At 36.4% G+C, this 16,776-nt stretch overlaps 1 protein-coding gene across 2 annotated transcripts in view; it reads left to right on the forward strand.

Moving 5' to 3' along the window:
• LOC124789582 (ABC transporter G family member 23-like) overlaps nt 1–16,776 on the forward strand; it is a 515,640-nt gene that overhangs the window by 458,577 nt on the left and 40,287 nt on the right. For both annotated transcript variants that reach the window (XM_047256987.1, XM_047256988.1), the window contains exons 10-12: nt 8,113–8,208; nt 8,456–8,562; nt 15,414–15,648. In XM_047256987.1, coding sequence (XP_047112943.1) covers nt 8,113–8,208; nt 8,456–8,562; nt 15,414–15,648 — 438 coding nt within the window. The remainder of the gene's footprint in view (nt 1–8,112; nt 8,209–8,455; nt 8,563–15,413; nt 15,649–16,776) is intronic.

A 16,776-nucleotide genomic window follows, 5' to 3' on the forward strand; every position in this document is an offset into this window, starting at 1 on the left:
TCAGCTGGAATTGGTTTGTATTTTCTTTATCTTTTTTTCTTTGAAGCTTCTTGTGTAGCTTTTTCTACAATGAGTGGCTTGCTTAACTTCTTGGTGAAGTGACCAACAGTAGTCCCCCATCATGTTGGTGTTCCAGCGGCCTTGGTAGCGTTTTTACATCACTTTAATGTCCTGGTGAAAACGCTCTCCTTGCTCCTCGCTAACATCTCCCATATTGTCCGAGAAGTAATCAAGGTGGCTGTTCAAAAAGTGAACTTTCAGGCTCATTAAACATCACAAAATTTTAAACTTCTTTATCATTTTAGCTATAATAGAAACATATTCTGGGTCTTTTTCATGTCCTAAGGTCTTTGTGGATTCAAAGTTAACATCAATTTTCTAATGTCAGGTCTGACAAAGACACCTTCTTTTAGTTTAGCTTTTGAAAGGTGTGGAAACTTTTGACAGAGATACTTAAATCGTGGCCCATCTTTAGGCAAAGCGTTTACAAACTGTTTTGTTACACCTAACTTTATATGTAGAGTTGGTAGGAGTATGTTTTTTGAATCTACGAGGTTTTTGCATAGAATGTTCTTCTCATGAGGTTTTAAAGACTCCCTCACAGGCCAGTTCTTTCTGCATCAGTGTTGATCCTTAGCCCTACCCATTCACACGAGAAACATGGTAATTTGGTAAAGCCACCTTGCTGACCAAGGAGCATGCATGTTACTTTTAGATCACCACATATCATTCAACCATGAGCAGTATAGCCTATTTTATTTAGTTCTATTTCTAGGTTTTCATAGCTTTCTTTCATATGTACAGAATGTCCAACAGGTATAGATGCATACATGTTACCATTGTGTAATAAAACAGCCTTGAAACTAGTTTTGGATGAGTCAATAAACAGCCTCCAGTCTTCCTTTTTGTATTCTATACCAAACTCATTCATCTGACTGGGAATCTCTGAGCAGTACACTAAATCACCGTCTTGTTGAAAAAACTTGGAAAATTGCTGCTCTCTCTTTCTATACATGTATATGTTGGTTCCAACTGCCAATAAGTTCTTTTCTTTTAATTTAGAGCCAAGCAATTCAGGTTTTTCTTTCGTTAAGCCCAGATCCCTAGCCAAATTGTTAAGCTTGGTCTGAGTAAACAATTTGGGCTCTAAACTTTCTGTATTACAATGGAATTCATCATAATCTGGTTCATGTAAATCAGATTGTACATCAGAAAATACTTCTGTTGGAATAGAATTTAAATCAACTGGTGGTACAGTAACTGGCAAATCTACACCATGCCCTACTGGTTGGATGGCAGACGGAAGGTTAGAGTAGCCTAGCTTATTACCTTCTTGTTTTTCGAATTATGACCAGTAATATCAACACTGCAAAAGTAGCAATCATCAAAATGATTTCTTGGCTCCCTACATATCATAGGAACAGCAAATCTAAAGGCTTTTATCTCCTTTTTGAACCATTTTCTCAGATCTTCAACATACACATAACATACCTCATGCGGTACCCCAGATTTATCTTGATCACCAAGTTTGGATCCAAAGTATGAGAGATAAACCTTTTTCACAAAGTCTATAATGTTTATTTGGTGTTTTTAATCACAAATTCACCACAAATACAACAAAAACTGTCAGCAGAGTTTTTAATAAATTTAACTGTAAAATGTGAAGAAATGGTGGCTGATACAATTTGTTAAGTATCATATTTGGATATCCCACCCTAGAAAATATAAGAATAAGGTATTTTCAGCAAAAAAGTTTTTCCATCATTGGCCTGTGTAATTTAATTTTCGTTTCATCCTGGAACTGATCTCCATCATCAATGTCAGTATCAGATGTGAACCTACAGGCCTGACTACACTCTTCTATTCATTGTGGCATGGAAACAAACAGCCTCCAGACATCAACTTGAGGAGTTTCTTAACATACCTGAAACACATGTTGTGTCATTTCATGAGGATGGCTGGTTGGAGTATGCTATATGCCAGACACACTGAACAGATAACAAATCAAGCAACAGGCATGCCAATTAAGGATCCATACACTGTCCATCCAAAAAGGTCTGAGATTGTGTTTACTCCTGTTGTATAAGTAATATCAGTGCAGTAAGTATGGTGGCAGCTTGAGGTAACAGCTGTATAAACAACATATATGCGGTTCAACCATTCAGCTGTGAGCAGGCAATGTTAAGTGGCAGATGTGTATCTGTACTGCATCAATGTTTTTGTGACACAGATCAAAATGGAGCAACTTCTGTAAATCAAATGTTCAAGGCATTCTCCAGAATGCTTTGCAGAAGAGAAAGGTGTGTGCAAAGTTTGCCTTGCACACGTTGACTCCTGAACAAAAACGACGACGTGTGAACCCTTGACACGAGTTGATTAAAATGCAGAACATGGAAAAAATCTTCATGGATGACATGACTTGTTGCTATTAATATGAACACATATTACAAAACAACACAGTGCAGAAATTCACATAAAAGGTCAACGCTTTAATAACATAATTGACAGCCAGGCCAGTGTGATCTGCAAGTTGAATAACAACCAAGAGGAGGACTTCTCGGCCGGTCAGTGAGGCTGAGCAGTTCTAGGCGCTCCATTCTGGAACTGTGTGACCGCTACGTTCACAAGTTCGAATCCTGCCTTGGGCCTGGGTGTATATAATGTCCTTAGGTTAGTTAGGTTTAAGTAGTTCTAAGTTCTAGCGGACTGATGACCTCAGATGTTAAGTCCCATAGTGCTCAGAGCCATTTGAACCATTTGAGAACTTCTCTGACAGTTTCACATGGTCGAACAAACATTCTATGCATTGTACTCAAGTGGGAGGGAGGTGGTGGGAAAGAGGGGGGGCAACTATATAGAACACCTGAGGCATTAAAACTACCATCTTAACTTTTCTCTATTTTTTAGTAATCCGTTCTTGAAACTTGAACTTCCTCGGGGCATCTGAGGTGTGAACTGTAGCATGTGATCTTGCATTATCTGCAGCAGAGCACCATTTGTCTCAATGGTTGTGAAGAATATGACAACAGAGTTCATCATTCTTGCCACATAGTCGCAAACATTAAGTATTCCTGCTACAATTAGCAAGTCAGTTATGTTGTCATATCCAATAGCTTTCCACACGATGATTCCAGTCTCAAAAATTGCTGCTTCTCATGACCATTTGTCAGGTCAACTACTGATACATTGATGTTAATCTGAATGCTGCTAACAACAGCAAGACTCACTGCTGAACACCACACAATGTTACAAAAAATTCTCAGTTGATTATGACTCAGCAACATGACAGACTATGTTGTCTGTGGTTTGGTGTCAGCTGTGAATAATGCTTGGTGTCCTGATGGTCCGTCCTGACAAGCCACCTGTAACTTGTGTCTAGATCTGAACTGTTATCATCTGTGTATCCATCAGAAACAGGTGAACAATCTTATGAGCTTCTTGTAGTGCAGTATGTTATTTGGGGGGGGGGGGGGGGCAGACCTGTGGGTATGGAGTATTTTTAATATTTTGGAAGACAAATGACTAAAGTCAGTAGCCATAAAAAGTTGCAGCTTTGACCCTTTTAGAAACCTACATAATACCTACTTTTAAATCGTCTTCTGGAAAGAAAAACACCTGACTATACTACATTTTCTCCTTTCTTTAAGAGTGGGGGAGGAGGGGCGGGGGGGTTGCAATCCTCTATTGCCCCTGGGTATTGGTGCCTTTAGTGTTGTCCTGATTTCATCTTTGCACAACTTATTCTGCAGTCATTGGACCACAGCCAAATGTCTGTGCACCCTGTTGGTATGACATTCCTAAGGTCAATGATTCAACCTTTCTCACAGTCTGAAATATGGCAATAAACTGCACTTGGATGTCCTCTCAGCATGCTGCGTTGTGCTCTTCACCTGAAAAGTTCCAGTGACATTACACACATCCAGTAGTGATCATGTACTCATGTCAGTGTTTATTTGGAGGAAAAGTTTTTCTCTCTAGGTAACTAAATCATGAAAATTCGGAAATATTGAAAATGTGAGAACATAAGATTGAAATTTAATCATTATTTTCCAGTCTTGAAAATTCAGAAATATTGAAAATGTGAGAACATATGATTGAAATTTAATCATTATTTTCAACAGACACGGACATCCCAGAGTGTCAGTTTGGTAGCTTTTGGCAAAGGTGACTGTGGAGTAACAATTTCCATTTCTGTCAGTGTATTTCACCCTCAGGTCAGACAAAGCATAGCATTGTTGGTTTCCAGTTCCTAGCAAGTCATCATCAGGTGATCTGTCTAAAAAGAGAGAAAAATTTGGACATTTCTTTCATACTGGATATTCAGTGGACACTTGTGGTCACCTGTGACCAGTTTGCCACTCACTGATCGTTGCTACTGGCATTTAATCCATGTCTAGTGTATGTCTAGTTTACCTACACTAGTAGTTCCATAATTTTTTACTAGTTTCCACTCCGAGAAAAGAATTTCTCAGAGCCAGTTTGTATTGTGAATATTTTAATCTTGTATTTGTGATTGAAAAGTTACCAACTTTTTACTATTACTGAGTTATCAGTAGCCTTCAGTTCTAACAATCAGAGCATAATACGTTTATACTCTGAGTGCCTCTCTTGGTCTGTTCTTTGCACTTTGACAAGTTACTGTGATTCTTCTCCAAATACCTGCACTTGTGCATTGAAGATAATTTACTTAAGAATTTAGTTTACTATTATTCCCCTTTTTCTTCCTTTTTAAACTGATCCTTTGATGTGACTTGCAAAGAAGTCAAAACTGGTAATGATACCAGTACCATGTGTGTGGTCAAAGACTGAAACATACAATTTTAAAAAATTGCTTAAATTGTTCACTTAAAGCACTATTATTAATTTCACTCTCTCGCAGTGATTTGTTTATTAGATCCACAGACAAAATACACTGTATGGATCAGGTAAAATTGTATTATGTGCTCTGCTAAGTATACAGTGTATACTAACCACCATTTAAAAAATATTACTGTGTACAATATTATTTTAGGACTACATCATAGTAATTTAAAATTTGTTTACATTGTTTATGCTACATTTACTTGTATATCTAATTACATCTCTTTTTGTTACAATACTGCATTGCAGTTTCTGTTAAGCTGTAGTGCATATAAAAATCATATATACTATAGTAACTGTTTCCAACCATAAATGTTTTGAGAGGTTTTTGAAAATATTATTGTTTACCTCTCAAACTTAAAGAGAGTTTTTCTACGAATTTTGGTCCTGCTTATGATGACACTGATTTGTATGTCTTGGTGTTGTGTATGATTTCATGGAAGAGGCTCTATTTTCTTGTTTCATGGCTGTGTTGTCTTATCTTCAGTATCAGAAGTATATTTGTATTTTGCCCTGCATAGGAGTCCATAGAGGTGTATCACAGGTAGTGTTAATATCTTAAGAGCTTTTAAATGCTGGCCTATGTGGTTCTCTACATTTATTCCTTATTGATCTTTTTTTTTTTTTTTAATTTGAGTGCTCTGTAATTATTTATTTTGGAGGTACATCCCCACAAAATTATGCTGTAACTTAATGTCAAATGGATTAGTGCACAGTAGACCTATATTGGTTTCATAATATTTGTGTCTTTTTGGTAAATGAGTTTCTGCAGCACATTTAGATTTAAGCTCAGTTTTCCAGTTATTTAATATAAGTGCCTACCCTAATCTACATTTTCATCACTTATTGTTCAAGGAATTTTGTGTATTTCGAGTTCTGTGCTTTGTACTCACTTATACAAATATTGATATCTTCATTGTGTTGTTGTTCTAGTTTGAAATTTAAGCAATACATTGTGTCATCATCATATTGACCTTATTCCTGGTGACTGGTCACATAGGCCTACACTGTTGTATACCACATACTCACTATCAGAGGTGGCTGATGAGAGTTGCAGAATGCAAGAAATAGAGAGAGGTGAGGGAGAAAGAATCACATAACCATTATTAAATGCTTTACGGTCTCTGCAAATTTTAGCTAGGCATTCCAGACAAAACTATGTTTTGTGTGTATCTACAAAAGGAACAGCTTAAATGTTATACGTATCTGAGCTTGAAATCACCTTACTTATTGAAAAATTAGCTCTGATAAGGATGGTGTTATTTGCTAGTTGATGTTGGCAGAGATCAGAAGTTACTTAGTTTCATTTAATTTCTATTGATTAAGCTATTCCCATTAACCACCTCACCTAGATTAGATGATGACACACCTAGTGCAAGGGCTTCCTTATTAGAAAATTGTCCTGACTGGCATTTCAAGAAGTGAGAGAAACAAACTGTAGTACAGTCATAGAGACTTGTCTGTCTACATGTGATTGAGATCTAATCTTCTCATAATTTGTTTTCCTAAAAGGGAATATTTCCTCCACAGTCTGACATGAAATCCGAAGTTATTCTCCACTGCATGGCAAGAAATACAATTGAGCAAAGCAATTCCATTAGTCAATGAAGAAGTGTTTTGTTATTTTACGAATTTGCTACTGTTTGTTCAACTTATAAACTGTTAACTTATGTCCATTCTTTCAAAAGAAGAACACATTGGCTTATAAAGTAACTTATCTTGGTTTTGACAATCTCCCAGAGATTTCAGCAGCAAATGGAGAGTAGTACGTCTTCAAAAATGTAATACATTTTCCTGTGGTTCCTGAAGATAGCAAGAACTGATTTATCTGCTAAAAAGGTCATGTTATGTTCCCTCTGAGGGCTATCAACCAACACCCCTTATGTTTCTTTTTCCCTTTTTTCCCCCTAGTCCACTCTGTGGACCATAGAGACACTGGCATGTAGTCTCTGCAACAACAGTTTTTCACAAAAATCCTTGTGGTTTGCCTGTCTCATACTGAAAGGAGCTCCACAGACTATGCCTTGGCGTATGAATCTATGAGTAAACAGGAAGTCTTCCATGCAAATCTTTAAGTGTTCATTCTTTCCCAGGTGACTTTTATTACAGTTTTCATTCTGGTGTTGATAACTTGGGATAATCCCAGAACGTTTGTTTAATTTAACTGCCACACCCTACACAGGGTACATTAACTGGTGGTGAGCTATCTTCTAGTAAAGGAAGCTGCTTTGAAAGAAGTCTGAATTCAACCAAAATGATGGTACTCCTGTCTAAGTAATTCATTCAGTGATGCACCTTCTTTGTCTCTCATTCAACACGCAAATATTCAAGCTGTTATAGTGGTTGATTATGCATAAGAAGGTTAGATAGATGGAAAAAGGAAGGGGAGCAATAGTTTGCTAACCAGAAGGAGATCAGTAACAAAAAATTGTGGAAGATTGAAGAGGTTCCAGATACAGAGAATTTTTTTGACAGTATCACAGTCATAACATTCCTGTATATTAAGATCAGCAATAAATTTAGAAGGTAGTAATACACTTATCAAGAGATGAAATAATGATATTCTATCAGACCTAGAACTTAATGCATTTCATCCACTGTGCTAGAGTTCTAATTCATTTGCAAAACTTAAAACAAAACATGAGAAATCCCAAGGTACTGGTTATGTTCCACAGTTTCAAATGCTTTTTGCACCAATTTTCAGGATATCTAATTTAACTGACTTTGTTTAATTTTGATTCATCAGTTTCCGTAAGACCATTTGATTTAGTTATATAACAAGAAATTATTGTTGACAGATGAGAAATTTCCTTTGAAGCCAACATATTTCTACTTCTTTTTTTGTTAGTCAATTTAAATTATACATTATTGTTGTAAACGTCCTATAGTGCAAATAACTTTTAAGACACAGACATCTCTATCACCCTTGCACAGTGAAGCACTTTTCAGATGTTTTTATTTTCTGGCACACCTCAAGGAATATGAATTTGAAGCAAGTAATGTTTATCCTGTAACTTTCTGTAATTCTAGTACAATGTTTTAAATTCTGTAAACATAAAGGTTTCAAAATATTGCAGTACACTACTTGAATTACATAAATTGTTGAAATAGTAACAATAATATTTTGTAAAGCAATACCAATAACACATATGTTGTACAGCAGACACACATGTGTTGTTGGAAATATTCTTTACTATTATGCATCTTCCAGTAAGCAAAATTTGTTAAATAATTTTACATTTTATTTATCAGGAAAATGATGTAAATGACACAACCAGCATTGACACTTATAATATCGATGGCTCCAAGGAAACATTGGCATTAGGCAGTACAACTGAACTTTTACAAGTAAGTATAAATATAATATATTACATTTTGTCATGGATGAAATGAAACGTTTTTGTCATTATATTAATTTTATAACAAAAAATTTATCATGTATTTCAAGCCTATCAAGAAGATTTATCTTATACACTATATATCAGATATTCATTCCTCAAAAATGTATATTTTTCCTTACAACTGTGAAAATCTTTGTTTCTTGAGTTGCCATCTTTCGGTCTCTTACTTACCATCTTATCAACATCTGTTTCAGGAACCAGTCAAGAACAAGAAGCCTCCTACTAAGGCATTGCGTTCATCAATTTTGAGAATGAAGGCTCTCATATATAAGAATCTTTTACTTGTTCTTAGGAATCCTGGGTAAGGTGCATACATTACATATATCTGATAAGCTACCATCAGCATGAAAGAATTTTGCAGCTAGTGTGTGTAGTGTGTAAGGACAGAAAATATTTTGCTGGAACTTCCTGGCAGATTAAAATTTCTAGAAGAGTACTTGAACTGGAACTTTGCCTTTTGCAGACAATGCTCTTACTGGCAGAGGTGTAGCTGTGAGGGTGAGCTGCAAGTAGTGCCAGGGGAGCTCTGTTGGTAGGATCACTGCCTATAAAAGGCAATGTTCTGGGTCTGAGTCTAGCCGAGCAAACATTTTTAATCCTTCAGGATGTTGGCAAACACAACACACTACACTGATTAGTGAGAAATTCATTCTGGAAAGACTTTATTATTATTGTTATTATTGCTGTAAATATTAATATTATATTCAGTGAAAATATACGGTTTCTGAAAACATAATGTAATTGGATGGATAAAATTAGACTCACCAAATGGCATTAGGAGAAGACAAATATAAAAGTTATTACAGTTTGCAAGCTTTTGGAGCCAGGACCCTCTTTTCTGGCAGAGTTGATGGGGAAGGAAGAGGGGTGAAGGAAAATGACGTGAGGTTTAGGAAAAGGGATGGAGTTTGAAAAAGTCACTCAGAACCCCAGGTCAAGGGAGACTTATGTGACAGGATGAGAGGGGAAGACTAGATGTTGGGGACTGCACTGGACAATATTTGAAAACCTGAGAGCTTAAAGCAAGAATATGGATAATATGCAGAACATAGATTACTGCTGAAATTCCATACACAAGTTAATAAGAGCAAAAAGTGAAGAGCATTGCCTGAGAGCTTAAAGCAAGAATATGGATAATATGCAGAACATAGATTACTGCTGAAATATCATACACAAGTTAATAAGAGCAAAAAGTGAAGAGCGTCGTATACAATAGAGTTAGGAGTGAGACAGTGAAAAATAGACAGGTCAGAAAATGGAAGACAATGTCGTAGCACAGCTTTACACCTGTGGAGTTCTGAGATACTGCTGTCTGGGGGAAGAATCAAGATGGCACATGTGGTGAAACAGGCACTGAGATCACAAATATCATATTGTAAAGCAAGCCCTACATTAGGATATTCTGTGGTGCCAGTATACACACTCTGCCCATGCCCATTCATCCTAACTGATAACTTGATGGTAGTCTTGCAGATGTAAAAGGGCAAACAGTGTTTACTTAACAGCTGGTATATGACATTTATCATTTCACAGATGAATCTCCTTTTGATAGTATATGTTTTTCCAGTTACAGGGCTGGAGGGTGCTTGGGGCAAGTCTTGCAGCAGGGCTGGTCACAGTGGTAGGAGCCATAGGGTAGGGAGATGGGCACACACTGAGTATAGGGTTTGACAAGGATATTATGGAGATTGGGAGAAAGACAAAAAGCTATTCTAGGTGTGGTGGGCAAAATCTCAGACAGAATGGACTTCATTTCAGGACATGGATTTAGGAAGTCTTGGTCCTGAATGTATTAGTCAGCTACTTCAACAAGGCTATGGCTTCCTAAAATCATGCCCTGAAATGAGATCCACTCTGTCTGAGATTTTGCCCTCTACACCTAAAACAGCTTTTCATTGCCTTCCCAATCTCTGCAATTCCTTGTTAGACCCTACACTCCTTCTGCACCCATCTCCTTATCCTATGGCTCCCACCCCTGTGTCCATCCACACTGCAAGACTTACCCTATATGCCCTCCCGTCACTACCCATACCAGTCCTGTAACTGGCAAAACATATACTACCTAAGGGAGAGTACCTACGAAACAACATGTGTCATACACTAGCTTTTATGTAAACACTGTTTGGGCTTCTCCTTTGGCATGACTGTCACGAAGTCACCAGTTGCACAACATGCTCTACAACATAACAGTCGTGACCTCTGTACCCATTTCGCATAGGCCATCTGAATTCTTCACCCAGACACTTGTTTCTCAGAACACCACAGGTAGGAACTGGCATTACAACATGTCCTTGGTTCTTGTCACCTACCTGTAAAAATTTATGTTAATTTATTTGGTTAAAGCATTTATTCATGGTAACTATTTCTTTCTTAACTCCCATTTAGTTTTCTACACACGCACACACACACACACACACAAATGCAGTTCACACACACATGACCATAGTCTCTGACAGCTGAAGCCAGACTATGAGCCTGTTTCAACATGTATGATATTTCTTACATATTACCTTATCTTCCACCTTTAAGCTCTCAGGTTTTCAAATCTCATTCAGTGCAGTCCACAACAACTAGCCTTTCCTTCTCATCCCATCTAGTAAGTCTCCCCTGACATGGGGTGGTGACTTTTCTGAACTCTAGCTCTCTTTCTAAACTTCACCATTCCTTTTCCTTCACCCCTCTTCCTTCCTCTTCAACCCTTCTGGCAAAAGAAGGAGTCACTGGCACTGAAAGAATGCAAACTGTAATACCTTTTACATCTGTGTGCTCCCACCAGTACATGGTGAGTAGATTTTTTTACCTATCCAATTACAATGTTATTATACTTGTCATTTTTAACAGTACTGCAGTAGTAATATATTGGTAAAAAAGATTTATGCAGTTTCTTACTTCATAAAACAAATTGATTAATTCCATTTTCCTCATGCATAGAAGCAGTTGTACCATTATAACAGAACTGGCTAGTAATCACTAACAATCTGTACCAAATGAGTGAAATTAAACTCAGAATTTGGAAACATAAAATATGCAGTATCACATGGCCTAATACTGGCTCCACTCCCATTTCTCATCTACATAAAATGTTTGACTACTTAAGTAAATAAATCAAACAATGGAAAATCAGGATGGACTTCATAGTATGATTAACTAAATCATTCATTCATTCATTTTGTTCCTGTTCTACAGTATATCCCAGAAATTTGGCTAACTTTGAGGAGTTCCCGGTAATGTCATTCAATGACACTACAGAGTGTTGAAGTTACAGGCAGTGGCATGTGCCATTAGGCCACCCCTTTGGCAGCAAATATGATTTTGTATGCTGTTGGACAGTAGGCAAAATGTTGTTTGTTATATCAGTGATTGTCATAATCACCAGTTGATAAGATGGAGCTAGATAGTGCATAGACAGACCTTGTCTCCCATGAATTCAATGTTCTGTTGCCTTGGTGGCACTGGTTCTTATCCTCAATATGTTCCTTAAGACACTCTCTAAAACACCTTGAAATTTATTACAACATTTCTGGGGCACCCTGTATATGGACATAGTGTTAACTGGAATTTACTTTTCTGCTGCTACCAGAAATATCCATTAATGGCTGTATAGTAACTGAAACACTGTATGTTCATTCCTTGGAGATCAGTTGAATAAAAAGCTAAACTCAAGTCAAATTAATCAAGAAATTTATTTTAGCAATCACAAATATCCATCATAGTCCTAACCTGAAAATATGTTCCCTACTTTATTCTGTGCAATTGTACATTCCATTGTCTCATGGATTTATCTTCTGGAACAAAGCAGCAATGTTATGCAAGAGGAACTAAGTGTAAAGTGAATAACCACACATTTTGCGGATATCAGTTGAAATACGTATGATTTTGTATACTCATTGCACAGGATGTTAACTCTTTAATGGTGGCTCTTTGTACTGAGTGTTCACCTTTATTTCTTCCATTGGTAATAACAAAAAGTCTGTTTAAATGATTTGTGATTTACACTGGCACAATTCAAGGCCAACAGTTTTCATGTAAATTTTGCCTCTTTGTCTAAGATTCAAAATGTAGTTTTTTTTATTTCAGTTTGGAAGTTTTTAAGATGTTACAAGTAAGCATAAAGCAACAAATTGGAAATCTCTGTAAATTCAAAATAAAATCAAGCACTATTCTTATTATGATTATTTCTGAAAATCTGAGCTTTTAACAATGTGCACCATAGCCTTCATCAGGAAAATGATTGATTATTAAAGAGATAATAGAATAACACAAATGTAAATCACGTAGTAATGGCCAGTGCAACCAGAGATTATCCTGGTACCAACAATTAAATGTCACTCACTGTGTCTTTCTTTTCATCACAATGTGTAATATGGGGTCACACTTCTGTGCAGTCCCTGGTTTCAAGTACCTGTTTCCATACAATGCAGAATGCATCATCTGCATCTCCATTGAAGTTGTTAGTATATATTCTAATTTCCACGGTTTCTTTGATGACTGACCATTAGTGGTTGGAAGCATGGTCTAGAATCTGTGTCTGCTCAAACAAGATCTTGTGTTTATTTGTAAGACTGTGTTCATCAGCAGCAGATTTTCCTAGATTTCTGTACTTGATGTGCTGCTTAAGTTCAATATAATGCTGGGAAACACTTTGAATTGACTGTCTCACATAGCCACTTCCACATCCACATGGAATATTGTAAACACCTAGGACTGTGATTCTGATACTGCTTTGACAATTGATGTTGATGAAAGCAATGGTGGATATTGTCAAATTCTTGGTTTTTAATAGAGTATTAACATAACATGTGTGGCAAGAAAAATTTAATACAACAGACTCATCACAAAGGAATTAGTTCTTGTAACTTTTATTTTATTAGTTAGCTATTGTAAACATTAAATGGTTTTCTACATTCAAAGTTTTAATGTGCCTACAGACAGAGTTACAAGTAACATTCTTCTCTATAAACAAAACCTATTCTTAAAGCTTGTTATACCGTATTTACTCGAATCCAAGCCGCACTTTTTTTCCGGTTTTTGTAATCCAAAAAACCGCCTGCGGCTTAGAATCGAGTGCAAAGCAAGCGGAAGTTCTAAAAAATGTTGCTAGGTGCTGCCACAACTAACTTCTGCCGTCCAATATATGTAGCGCTACACAGGCACGCTTTGTAGGCAACGAGATAAATACCGGCGCCAAAACCTCTGCGTCAGTAAATAAATAAAAAAAAGGTGGAAGACGAGCTTTTTTTTCTCCGCCCCGAGTTTCGACCACTGCATTTTCATACATTATCCAACGAAGTAAATACAAATTCCGTATTTTTCATCTTCGAAAGTAGCAGAATTTCAATGTACTACGAAAATTCGACTGGCAAGACTGTTGCTAATAGGGACCTGATGAAATGTGAATCACATGCAGTATTCTCTTCACCATAAGAATAATACGAATATAAACATTTTGCCATGTATTCTTTCGTGTTTGTTGCTATCTCATTTAAATCCTGTCTGCCTAATAAACTACGAAACTAGAGTGAGACAACAGCAAACGCGGAAGAAAAGACGTATCGTGTCCTGTTTATATTCGTATCATTTTTATGCCTAATAGTGATACAGTCAGAAATGAAGCACGGCAACTGGCTAGATTTTTAAATCTAAAATGACTAATTTCTGTGCAGAATTTGATGTACTAAAGAAGCGGCCGCAAAGATTTTCAAACGGAGAAAGTTTTTCTCCTAACTCTCGTTCAGAACATGTTCTATCATACGCAGTCTATTATTTGGTTCTTGTTGATCATTATCAAAGAAAGCAGCAGTGTAAGTAACAACAAGTAGCAGTCACTTGCCATTGTTTCGCTAATGAGACAATTCCTCTATTTTTTTAATCGTAAGCGGCAGTAGCGCGAACAAAAGCAAGCCATGCCGTGGGCGGCGACAGGCCATAAACACGCACTATCAGAATGCGACAAACAATGCATGACGCAGTACAGTAATGCATTTTCAGCTTAGAGTGACGTAAACACCTATAACAAAGAAAACAGCACTTATCAGATCAAAGCAAAATAAGCAATCAATTCAAACCAGACGAAGCACGTGAAAAAGGAAGGATACCCGTATAAATACGGACGGAGCGCCTGACGCATAGCAATGGCTACCTGGTAAAGCTTAACTGCTAAGCTTACGACTCGAACCAAACTATTGTAGCTGTATCGTCTTTCATTCGACCTAAATTGTGTCTCATATTACAATGGACCAACTTTGTTTCGATTTGAAGGTGCGGCCTAAAACTTTTCTCTCCCCTTGAATTTCGAGTCTCAAATTTCAGGTGCGGCTTAGATTCGGGAAATTTTTTTTTCCCTTGATTTCGAGTCTCATTTTTCAGGTGCGGCTTAGATTCGAGTGCGGCTTAGATTCGAGTAAATACGGTAGTCATGTAATATTAAACAGCTTCTTGTTACAACCAAGATTTTTTAGAATTTGTATTTCAAACAGTAAACAGAACTTTTGTGGTATCTAAGTATTAATATGGTGAACCAAATCAGCTACAAACAGTTGCTTCTCTTTATTAATGTATGTCTTAATTCATTCCACATGATTGTAAAATCTACTTCATGATAGGACCTATAGAACACAGTGAATTCATGAAAGATTACATTCTCATCATCTTGTCCAGCATATCCTCAAGGTAAATAATAGAACTGAAAGACATTGTTTGTATGTCTCAGTCTGAATCTGAGAGTAATTTGTTGTTAGATAAATCATATGAGACAATAGAGTGCTCATTGTAGATATCACACAAAACATTGAACAAACCAATGCAGTGTAACTCACATAGCACTAATTTAGGGAAAAGCCAAAACTATTCTGTTTCCAGCAGTTTAATACCAACAGGAGGAAAACAGTGTTGTTTCCCCCCTCCCTATCCCTTACATGACATGGAGGTTGCTACTGCAGTTGTGTTTAAATAATGTTATATAAAGAAAAGAATGGTCATACATTTAATGAGTAGAAGTATTCACTGCTTAAATCATATTTTAGTATAACATGATGTAATACCCATAAAGAACAAGAGAAGAGACACATGAAGGTAACATGGAGGCTAGAACTGGATTTAAAAACTGGCTTTCATGGTATAAATTCGGAGTTAATTGGATTATCTTTTTTTCAGGTGGGTGCTGTTTATTGTGGTATTTCCAGTCTTGCAGATTTCACTCTTCTTCTTAGCTGTGGGGAGAGATCCAAAAGGTTTAACAGTGGTTGTAGTGAATGAGGAACTTGGTAATTTAACGAGCTGTGAAAAAATGGAACCTTGGACAGCTCATATGAATGATGATTATATTTGTGAATTATCTCATATCAGCTGTCTGTTTGTACAGAGAATTGACAACACTCTTGCAACAAAAGTAAGTCCTAAGTTAATCTAAAAATAATTGTTAACTCTGTAGTTATACTGTTGTAATTACTATAGTAACAACAAACAGGTCTAACAATGACAAATAATCCACACCTATTTGACACACATGGGTATGCTGTCTGCTCTGGAAAATGGAAAATGTTAATGTTCTCTCTGCATATAAATTTTCACCTTATCTCTGTTTGTTCTACCTGTTTCAAATCAGTCACATGGAGAAACACACATTTGTTAAGTAGTAATAAAGGTGATCCTGCTAATTATCATAAGACATTAGTAATTTGATTTTGCAGTAGCATCAGTTATGAAAATTGTCAGTATGATTTGAAAGAATTGCAAACCAACATTATATTTGCCTTAGTTCTTATTCAGATACAAACATAGAATAAATACTTTCTAGTATTTCTGTAAGCCACACTGACCAATGAATATCGTATAATTTCTTACCACTTTGAACATTCTGAAAATTATCTAAACAGTGAATATAAAGAACATGTAGAATAATTATTCCACAGATACCAACTTGCAAAGTATTAAGTGAAAAATCTATGATATACTACAGTCACCCATGTGCCGCTATAAAGGAACCATAAAGGCTAAAATTACACAATTAAAACATACGCAGAGGCATTTAAGCACTCATTATTCCTGCACTTAATATGAGAACAGAGCAGGAAGAAACTCTTAACATGCAGCATAATGCTAAGTACCCTCAACTATGCCCATCACAGTAGTTTGCAAGGTATGTGCATAGAAATGAGCATAAATTTACATTGCATAAGTTACCATAAAAACAATTATTAGTTGGACAGACAATATATGATTCCTTCTCAATACAGACATATGAAATTTGATTAACACAAAATTTCTGGTACAAGTGATGTATATTGAAAGTACTGTGGCAAATTGTTGTACATACAGTTTTATCCTTTGGTAGGACATATTCTTCAAGCTTTCAATCCTGTTTATTCTTGGAATGTGAATAGCTTGTCTAATTCTAGTATTATGGTTGTAAACAGAGCTGTATATAGTATATGCTTTAATGTGTTTTCTAACAACATGCTGCTTTGGAAATGTAACTAAAAGGAAGAAGTCAGGATGCGAAGAATCTTAAACAGAT

The sequence above is a fragment of the Schistocerca piceifrons genome, chromosome 3 (genome assembly GCF_021461385.2).
Source record: "Schistocerca piceifrons isolate TAMUIC-IGC-003096 chromosome 3, iqSchPice1.1, whole genome shotgun sequence".
Taxonomy (NCBI): Eukaryota; Metazoa; Arthropoda; class Insecta; order Orthoptera; family Acrididae; genus Schistocerca; species Schistocerca piceifrons.